Raw genomic sequence first — 10,846 nt, 5'->3', positions numbered from 1 at the left:
TTTTTTTTTTTTTTTTTTTTTTTTTTTTTTGTAGCTTGTATACTACCGTACCCTCGTCTAGTTAGAAAAAAAGTGCTTACATTAATCGTCTAACAAAAAAAAACAAGAAAAATGTGCTTACATTGATGAGAACTCATGACATTACTTTTTTTTTTTTAAAACATACGTAATTTGGCAAACGAAAAGCGTTGGGAACAAAAGCAACCACAATACTTTTTTAATTTTGCAAGTAAGAGAAAACAAAAGAAGGAGACTATTCTATTTGATGAATAATGATGGAATGATCATCAACGTACTGCAATGCCTTGTTAGCACCTCGATTAGAGCACAACGTTGTGCACAACGCATTAGTTATTACGTAATATTTCCACAGCTCACCGATAGTGAAGAAGGATTTGGGTTAAAGTATATCTCGAAAAGAGCTACGCGCATGCATGCATATACTCAAACTGATGATTCTAACAAACAACTCAAATCGATCGGTTGAAGACAAACTCCCACTTCCAATAATTAATAGTACATACCATCTATCATCTATAGATTTTAACTAGTAGTGTCAGTAATTTTTGGTTTTTGTTTTTGTTGTTGGTTAGAGTAAATACCATTTGGTACAAAATCTATATTAACATTTCTTAAGTACATTTTGGTTTATACCCTTTAAGTTTTACTTATTTAATTTATTTTTTACAACACTAATCCCTAAAACAATTCCATAAATAATACTGCAGAAATACTCAAATACTAAACTTTTTTAAATTGACCAACATTTGTTACATTTGTTACCATAAAATCTTAACAACATCTATACATTCCGATTTTCAAAAAACAACTCTACCCATTAAAGTTATAACCCATTCAATCTCCAAAACTATTTTTTATTGATGTTAGAATCTTTCAAATTTAAATGATATACAACAGTTTTTCAATAACAAAAGTTTACAATCTCCATAATTATATTAACATTAATAAATTTTCTAAACCAAAAATCCAATTATAAAATGTCACATTTTTTTTTGCGCAAAATAAAATGTCACATTAAATATGTTGAAACCCCCCATATAATTTGGTTTATTTTTTGAGAAATTACCAAAAATTAAAATTCTATTAATTATCATAAACTGTATATATTGACATAGAAAAATTATAAACTATAAAAATATGTTAATTTGGTAAAACAATTAACATAATTAAAATTAATAAAAAAAAACTTATTTTGATTTTTTTTTTTTTTACGAAAAAATTTATTTTGATTTTGGTGAGACGGATTGGCATTAATCCCATATAGGGAGTTAAGTGGAATTGTTTTTTTTTTTTAAAAAACACTTTTAAATGTGTACCAGGAGATAAATGTATTACTAGACTATACATATACCACACGGGTTAAAACCTTGAAAACACTACAAAAATCCTATTCTTTGAATACTTATATCAAATACCTGTAAAATTTTATATTTTTTAAAATTTTAAAATTAAAAATATTTCCCGCGGTGTACCGCGGGTTAAATCCTAGTCTATATTAACATTTTTTAAGTACATTTTGTGTTATGCCCTTTTAGTTATGTTTATTTAAAAAATTATTTACAATATTAACCCCTAAAAAATTTCCAAATATAACATTACTTCATATTTTGTTTCCTAAATATTTTACATTATATTCCAACCAAAAAATAACAGCAATCAATATCTATATTAACATTTTTGAAGTACATTTAGTATTTTAACCCTTTTAGTTATATTTATTTACAAAATTAATTCCTAAAAAATTACCCAAAAAAACAAAATCAATTAGATTCCTAAAAAGTCTCTACCAATTTGGTTTATAATTTCCTAAAACAATTTATAGATTTAGAAATTTATTACACTTTATAACATGTGCCAAAAATAACTAATACAAAATTTTTTTTCCTTTAAAAACACTACTATTCAATAATAACTATATTGTTTGATATAAAAAATTAAAATCTTTAATGGTTATTAATATACTGATAAAAAAATATAAAAATAATTATTGTACGGGTTAAATCTAATAAATTGCAGTATTTATAATATAATTTAATTCACGGTATACTACATAATAACTTTTACGGACATAATTTTTTCACGGGTTAAATCTAAAAAACATTAAACTTATGTTTAATTTAAAAACACTAAAAAATTAAAAATATAACTATGTAAGCATGATTATTTCACGGGTTAAATCTAAAAAGTAATAAGAATTTAAAATTTTATAACTATACGAAATTCACTATGTAAAATGTAAGATTATTATAAATAAAACTAAATAATTGTCCCGTCGTATCTGCGGTATACAACTGGTCAAATTTTAGAATTAACAATAAAAATATAATTATACAATCTTAAACACTAAAAAAAGAAACAAAATTAACAAATAACTACAATTTTTTTAAATTTTTGTTTTTTTTTATACAATTATTGTCCCGCAGTGTATCACGGGTTAAAATCTAGTAATGATTAAAATCAATGTAGTAACAAATATATATATATATATATATATATATATATATATTTGGTTTAGCTTTCTTAAATAGAAAATATTTGAGATATATGATACAATATTTTCTTAAAGTCGCCAAAATTTCATAGCCAATTGTTAGAATTAAGGACCTCTTAGTTATCCTATCAGTATTTTCGTCACAAATCTCAATATATTAGTATAATCAAAAAGATTAAAATACTCAAAAAGATTATGAATACAGACATTTGAATGTGAAAGATTAAAAATACTCAAAAAGATTATGAATATAATTTAGGAAATATGTAGATCACAAATTAAGAATTTATTTATTTCTATGATCAATTGAATTAAATAAGTTGGACCGTACGTAAATTCTAGCTTGCTTTTTACTATTTTTTTTTTGTTGCTCAGGAAAAAGAAACAAAAAAAAATCACAAACCGGTTCGAGATCAAAAGTCGAACCGGAGAAAACCAGCATTGGCACAATGAAATAAAACCAAAAAAAGAAAGGACACAAATCGAAAAACCAAAATCGTCTTCGTCCCCAAATTGAAATTGAAGAGAGAAACCCTAGATTCCTCATTTGCGATGTCGGATGTTCCACCGTTTGCCACGAAATTGGTTGCTTATGATGAGATCAACAAGGAAGCTTTCAGTAAGTTTCTGAACCCTCTCTGTAAATTTTTTGAACTCTATGGATTTGTGTTTGAAACGAGAAATTGGAGACATATGAGTGTGAGTTGATATTAGTTTGACTCCCTTTCTAGCTTCTGTGTTAGTATTGTGTATTTGTGTTAGCTTAAGCTCTCTGATCTCTTTGGTTTCCATGAATGGTTTCATTAGGGTCTCAACTTGTTGTTGTTATCTTGTGCAGTGTCTTTACACGTGGGTCACTTCACTGGTTTAAGCATGAACGACTCCACTTCGTTTCTTGATCGGAAATTCTACCTCAGGTGATGATTGTGTTTCTGTTTTCACTAATTTCTCTTAACAATTATCTTCTCTTTTGGTGGTTTCTCACTAAATTCTTGTCTCAAAACAGTTTGATGATGCTAGAGAAGCCTGTTTACCAGGTTGGTGGTTACTACTTCACCACCAACCTGGTGATGCTTGGAAAGGCTTCCTCTGACGGTTCTGTGGCTGCCAAACTTAGAGCCAGCATCTCTGATCACTTTCTCGTGAAAGCAAACGCCGTGGTAAGCCCCTAATGAGATGTTGATTTGTTTGATGTTCTCTGCTTTTTACATATTCTCATATGACTTTGCTCTCTAATAACATTCTTGTTTCTGGCAGCTGAGGTTCGATCCCTGTGTTTTGACTGGACTGGTCACTTTTGACCACATGGTTAGTAACACTATCTCTATTGCTTCTGTAAATATTCACCAACTATTCTATTCTTTTAAAAAGCTTCGTTTTTCTTTCTTTCTATGTAATAACAAATACATATGTGTGTAGGGCCTGAGGCACCGAGCACAGTTGCAACTTGGGAGCAAGGGCGTATTGGGAGCCACATACGTCCATGTAATCATCTCACCTTCTGTTACAAGCTTTTAACCAGGCCTGCAACATTGACCCGACCCGAATTTTTCATTTTTTTTTTTTTTTGCAGCGTTGCACACCGAGCCTATCGCTCGGGACTGAGTTCGTCTGTAGCAATCTTGCTCATGATCCCGCAGTTGGATTTGCCTTGAGATTTGAGGATGATAAGACGGTACGGTCTCTTATCTTTTAGTTCATTACTAGATTCATTAAATCTTATCTTTGAATTTTAGAGATTATGTTGTGCTATATGATATTGTCTCGATTAGTAACTTAGAAACTGGAGATAGATGTGTGATATTAACAGCTGGGATCATTGAGAACTTCTGCTTTAAAACTACTTTGAATTTTAGAGATTATGTTGTGCTGTAGGATTTTAGCTAATGTGAGTATGATATTGTTTCGATTAGTAACTTAGAAACTGGAGATTAACAGCTGGAATATTTGAATCACACACTTTTCTTTTTATCAACAGGTGGCTACTGCGAAAGGTTCCAGCACCGGTAGCCTTCTGATAACGTACCTTCACAAGGTTTCCAAGAAGGTAGTACTTCCTGCTCCTTTCTAGATTAATATTATCTTTAAACTCAAAGAGTATAGATCAATAATTGTGACACATATATGTGCAAACAATCAGGTTTTCCTGGCCACTGATTTTGTGTACAACATCTTTTCAAAAGATGTCAAAGCTAGTGTTGGGTGTGACTACATGTTCGACCAGGTAACATTGTCAGTTTCTCGGTTTTAATGAAATTTAATACAATCTTTCTAAATCTGTTTAATTCTAACTTTATATTGTCTTTTTGTTTCAGTGTCGTGTCATAGGAAGGATAGATTCTGATGGCGTGGCCTGTGCCTCCTTGGAGGAAGGAGTCAACTCTGGGCTGAAGTTCCTTGTGTCAGCCAGTTGGGACCAGAGTAGAGGTGGTTTGAAGCTAGGTTTAGGGGCAAGATTTAGTTGATAGAAGTAGGACAACTATAGAGAGACTAGCTGTGTTTTTGGTGTTGTCTAAGACTTGTGATTTAAGTAGCCTGCTCCTGTTACAGTAAAACATAATATTTTAAAAAAGAATGTAGACGCAGCAAAAAGTAATTAAAGGAGCTTATGGAACATTTGGTCAAATTGCAATCTTCAAATACTGAAGTACACACAATTGCACTTCTTTTGAAAACCTTTTCCTCTCTCGTTCTTATTTAGGATTGTGGAAAGTGGTGAATTTCTCTAGTGCTGATGAATTCGAGTAGACATAGTTCCTGTCGATGGCTCTAGGCATCTGGAAGCAACAGGGAATCCGTTACTTGTTTGAGGACGAATCACGACTTGTAAGTCATTTGGTATTAAGCAAAATGATTGATATTTCATATACCATAGATCTCTAAGCATTTACACATCTCATACTTTTTGTAAACCACATCCATTGAATTGTGGAATTGTTGTTGATGTGCGATTTCACAGGTTGTTGACATAGCTCTGAAGCTGTCCAAGATGGAGGAGTTCACAGGCTGATCAGATCCAACCGTCATAAGATAAAGACTGGTCACGTTCAACGACTCAACTGGTACACTTTTCCCTGCACCTATATGATACTTTCCAAGCTACACAATGAGAATAATTAGTCTTCAGGTAGAATTTGCATTTGTTACCCCCCAAAAAAAAACTTAATACTTTTACAGAATTGTGTTACTCGGTTTTGCTTTCTCTAAGCTCATGGTTGTATTTTTATCTCTGGTTTTGTTCTTTTGGTTGTTTACCATGTTTGTGCATGAGCACAAAAGCTAATGAGAGAATTAACACCCCAGTCGTCTCTGGTTACAGGGATCGAAAAGCAACGGGAGCACTTATCATCTTAACAGCAAGCCACAATCTTGGTATCTCTATTATGCTCTGCCCCCTTGCCGCTCGTTTTGTATCACTAAGACAATCAAGAAGTACCCAATAAGCACAAGATCTATCCAAAATGTATCTTAACACTCTAAAGAATCCTCTTATATATTTTCCATCATTTGCCTTTAATTTGTTGAATCATAGTTTATGTGGTGGTGTCTGTGAGTAAAATGCCGACATGTTAGATATTTCTGCTGTTTGTGTTACCAGTTTTGAAAGGAAATTTGATGTTGAACTTTTTGTTAAATTAATGAAGTGAGTGGCTCCCTCAGTTTTATAGAGCATGATTCTATAATATATTCCCTCTTATGGTTTGTATGCATTTTCTATGATCTTTCTGAAAATATTCTATCGCTATGTCAAGCTCAATCTTCGACTTTGAATCCATCTGGAATTGCTTTCGTCTCCAAAGTTTTACATTCTGGTGGTAATGTAGCTTTCATTGACTGTTGTTTTATGAAGCTATGATGCATCCATATTTGCATGGTGTTGCTGGAGCTCCTAAGCACATGACACCTTTGTTGAAGAACTCAGAGGAAAACAAAGCACGTCACTGAACTGCACAGCCAAAGTCTCGTACATGTCTAACCAATAATAACATGATCCCCTTCGTAAAAGGTAGCTTACTGATGTTTTCTTAAGTGAAGATCCCATATAGTGGAAAGGGTATTATCAAGTACTTAAAAATTTAAAGAGTGTCTCTTCTTTTGTAGGTTCGTTGTAACTCCTTCACGTTCTCCCTGCCAGGAAATGCTATTGGTGCCATACCGTCGTTCAGCTCCCCTTTTAAAGGTGTATACAACTGTTTTGTTTTGGTGAAAAGTGTATATATTCTTTTTATGCTTACATTTTTAACTTCCAGTTGTTATTTTAGGAGCATGTCAACCTCAGCTGCTCTTGATGTCAGTCATTGCATAAAGCCTCAATTTGAAGTTCTTTGAGGTACATGTCAACATACAACTTCTGTCTAGCTTATATATATTCCACCTAAATCCATAAAGTAATTAACTGGATCGAATGGGGTAAATTAGGAAAGAGATATTGAATAATCTTTTCAATATATTTTACTCTTTTTAAAAATAGAAAATAAGATGGATTTATCCTCTTCTTTTTTTTTGGGTAAATCTTCCTTTATCTCTCAGCTTTTTTTGGTCTATATTTACTTTTTTTTTTTTTTTTCTCAATATATTGCCTTTTTCCTTATGTAAAAGGAGTAGATTCAAATCTTTTTATATATATGGGAGTATATAATATATGCCTTGTGAATAAAGAATAAAAGAGCCTAAGGTGAAAACACGGAGCTTTCTGACTAAATCCCGCGCGCTGAACTGTGTGTGAATTAGCTTAGGAATCATGTCATCCACGGATACGAAAACCAAATCCAAACCTGATGATAACCAAGTCATCTCGCGGAAGGCAGTGAGAGATCGATTACATGTGTTCATGAAAGGAGGTGGTTGCGGAGAATTATTTACAGCTTGTATAGGTGGTGATAAGGCGAAAGATAAGCGGGAAGCCTGTTCGATGCTGGAAAAATGTATGAAGGCTCGCTCTGATTACTTTCAGCCGTTTTTCGCGTTGAGGAGAGATGGCGAAGAACTGATGGAGAGGGAGACCGAAGTCTTCCTCCATGCGAAGCCAAAGGACAACACTTACACGCTGGTTGAAAAGTTCATGACAGGAGGACCTTGCAAAGAAGCCTTTATGGCTTGGAATGACTTCTGCAAAGAATGTAAGAAGACCGAGAGGTCTGAGAGAAGTTGTTTTAGTCCTACACCTGCTTTTAAAACCCTGGTCAAGTGTATGAAGGCTGATCGCTCTAAGTACTATCACCCTTTTCTCGCGGTATTCAAAACTGCTGAAGAACATGTTAAAAAGGAGATCATGGGCTGGACTACGAGGGAGCAAGCTGATGCGAAGAAGGGTTGATTAAAAACAATGATGTCCTTAATTATGTAACTTTTATGCTTACTTTTTTTTTGTTTTTTTTTTTTTACATTTTCTTTATGCATGAATACTCTTTCTTCCTTTATTTATATGCTCCTAAAGATCATTATTTTTTAATTTGTTAAATGTCTCATGCATCAAATCCTTTGTATATATTAATATATGACCTTTACTGAAACTTGATATGTCATTTGCACATGACCTTTACTGAAAGCCCTTTAGAATCATATTTAAAAGAAACAATTTGGAAAGAAAAATATAAGAAACAAAAGTTTGTCCAAACAAAAAAAAAAATGATAAGAAACAAAAAAAGGTGAACAAACGATCGATGGCTACTCATTGGAAAAAATTGTTTATAAATGACTAATGAGTAGTACTTTTGACACGCAACAGTGTAACACACTGAAATCTAAACATTATTTTGAAACTAACATCATGAATTAGTGGATAAGACATTATGGCTGGCGAATGTGTTTATGAGTTCCCCAACTTAGCAAGGAAAAAACATATTCATCAGAAAATGAATACGTGTCTAAAAATAAGCAATAACAGGTAGATACAACAGAGATGTACCCTTGGGATTGTGACAAGAAAACAAAAAAGGACTCTTGTTTCTTTGCGACTCTTCCCCATTTCTGATTTACCTATTTGCTTTTTGAGGTTTTCTCATTTTTTTCGTCATTTGTTCCACATCCTTAGTAAAATACTACGAATACACTTTGACCTTTTAAACCATTCAAAACTTATCATATTCTGTAAATCTAGAGAAGTCTCGTACTGCGGAAAGTTATGCACAAAAGGTCTTATCAGCGTTTTGTTTTTGTTTTTTTTTGGTAAATAATATTCTTATAATTAATTTATGTTTTTGAAAGCAATTTTTGATGGCATATTGATATTGTACCAAACCGAAACATTTTCAGTGACTTAGTTAGATATGAATACCTTTACAATAGACATAACTTAGGTGATTGTATAATAGGTTAATCATTATCTTATAAATTAGAAAAGGATAAGGCGTGAGAAGGCATGTGAGACAGATATGAGTTTCTATTATGTCCGTTGTGTGTTATGACTTATGACAAACAGATGGGTTAGTGGTCAATTTCAAAGGGGTCACGGGATCATATATATTTCTCCAACATATACTTCCAAACCAATTATAAATTTTCCCATCATTTTTTTTTTGTAAATTACAAATCAAACATTATATTTCTTCACGCATCCTACCATAAATTGATTCCCATATATATTAGTAATCGGTTTTGACTTTGAATCTCTCATCATTTAAGCGAAGATTTTCTCATAATTATAAACATTTACGGTTGGTGTATCATATATATACATCACATGTATACGAATCTACGTTTGGTGAACCAAACACTATAGATATAATTTATATTCCCACACTTAAAGAACAGTAGTGACACACACACGTATATACTCATACCGACATACGCACAATATATATACAAAAATGGTTACCAAAAGATAAGTGAATGCATGTGTATCCGCTTAATTATACATGTTGCAACAACCCATTGAATTAGCTCTATAGATTGTTGCGCATTAACAGATAAATACGTCTATGTAATAGTGGTGGAGTTACAGCGCATGCATACATTAGCCATTATATACTTTTTTTATGCACCACCATTAGCCGTCATTAGTTTTCAATCATGTGCTTTATTCATCACTTTAGAATAAGCGTGTCATTTAGGTTGTAATTAGTAATTTTCGTTCTAAACCAATCCATTGTATTTTGCTTTAAGACGTTTATAATTTCACTTTCTTGCATTATTTAAATCATTTGCCAAGATTGTATTTTTTTTTTTTTGGTTTTCTATAATTTTATCACCACTTAAACTACGCAACGACAACAAACTTATTTTGTCTACCACTAAATTTAAAATTCAGATAAGACAACTTATTTCTTGTTTTTTCTCGATCAAAAAGCTAAAAGCAGCTTATACAATTTTGTACCTTCATAATGATTTTCTAATGTTTTGAAACCTTCTAAAACGATTTTCTAGTAAAAGGACAAATAAAAATAAGAAAGAATAGACTACCAATTATTTCCACAGACACTTGATTCTTTTCGTAATTTTGACAAACAAAAAGCGTTAACAACTACATTATATCACTATTACATTACAGCCATTGACAAATATGCTTATCTTATTATATCTCTATCATGCACGCGGGAGAACCAAAAACAAAATAAAAAGACAATAATTTCTTTACCAAGTAAAATAAATATTAGAAGAAGAAGAATCTTTGATAAATATATTTGATTTAATGATCAATGTATTGCCTTATCAACACATCGATTAACTAGAGCCAAAGCATTACTAGTCATCTTCTTGACGTCATCGACCCGTGCGCATACTTCATCCTTCCTCGGCTCATCGTGAATGTCTTTAAACCCGTCCGTACAAGTCTCCTCGTCGGTTAAAGCCGCACTGAGCCACGTCTGCACGTTACTCATTTGGAACCTGAACGACTCAAGGGAGCCAGTCGAGACCAGTTCCCTCATCTGTTTCATCGAGCCTTTCATTTCGTCAACCGCGTCTTTAAGGTTATCGAAGCAGTCATGAAAAACGGCGGCTGTGGTTGGGTGGTGGGCACCCTCGTCTTGGCTCTCTGGTTGGGGAGTGGTGATGTTTGCGAGGTATGAGGCTAAGTCAATGGACTTGGTGAGAGTAACGGAGATTGCGGCTCGAGCCAAGAGAGCCGGGTCGTTGTGGACGGAGCTAGAGAAGGAGGAAAGAGAGGAGAAGCATACGTCAGGGTATAATGTGGTGTTGCAGCTAGTGCGGATGAAATCTGAGTCGTCTGATTGGGAACGGACGGTCAGGATTAGTGGGAGGAACGTGGCTAAGAAGAAGAAGAAGAGAAGTGGTTGATGAAGAGAAGGTTTCATGGTTTCTTCTGTTCTATGTGTGTTGGTTTTTTGTGACACGGAAGTGACTCTTTTTGGGTTATGGATGGTTTTGGTATTT

The 10,846-nt window shown here is 33.0% G+C and overlaps 2 protein-coding genes across 7 annotated transcripts; one reads left to right on the top strand and one right to left on the bottom strand.

The window, feature by feature from the left end:
- Positions 2,995-7,964, top strand: LOC104756696 (mitochondrial import receptor subunit TOM40-1-like). Of its 6 annotated transcripts, none has more exons than XM_019238708.1 (15): positions 2,995-3,131; positions 3,351-3,429; positions 3,519-3,672; positions 3,770-3,820; positions 3,932-3,997; positions 4,086-4,187; positions 4,491-4,559; positions 4,653-4,736; positions 4,828-4,939; positions 5,214-5,338; positions 5,472-5,639; positions 5,832-5,975; positions 6,363-6,518; positions 6,614-6,692; positions 6,775-6,995. In XM_019238708.1, exons 1-10 carry the CDS (start codon positions 3,065-3,067, stop codon positions 5,258-5,260), a joined length of 831 nt encoding a protein of 276 aa, XP_019094253.1. In that variant the 5' UTR covers positions 2,995-3,064; the 3' UTR covers positions 5,261-5,338; positions 5,472-5,639; positions 5,832-5,975; positions 6,363-6,518; positions 6,614-6,692; positions 6,775-6,995. The 6 variants fall into 6 exon arrangements, with proteins under 6 accessions (XP_019094253.1, XP_019094251.1, XP_019094252.1 ...); XM_019238706.1 differs by having other exon boundaries at positions 5,472-5,574; positions 6,775-6,990; XM_019238707.1 differs by having other exon boundaries at positions 5,472-5,574; positions 6,763-6,990.
- LOC104756693 (21 kDa protein-like) lies at positions 9,906-10,836 on the bottom strand. Its single transcript, XM_010479317.2, has one exon. The coding sequence runs from the start codon at positions 10,765-10,767 to the stop codon at positions 10,147-10,149; it is 621 nt and encodes a 206-aa protein (XP_010477619.1). The 5' UTR covers positions 10,768-10,836; the 3' UTR covers positions 9,906-10,146.

This window comes from Camelina sativa, chromosome 17 (genome assembly GCF_000633955.1).
Source record: "Camelina sativa cultivar DH55 chromosome 17, Cs, whole genome shotgun sequence".
Classification (NCBI taxonomy): domain Eukaryota; kingdom Viridiplantae; phylum Streptophyta; class Magnoliopsida; order Brassicales; family Brassicaceae; genus Camelina; species Camelina sativa.
This window is presented reverse-complemented; position numbering and strand designations above follow the sequence as displayed.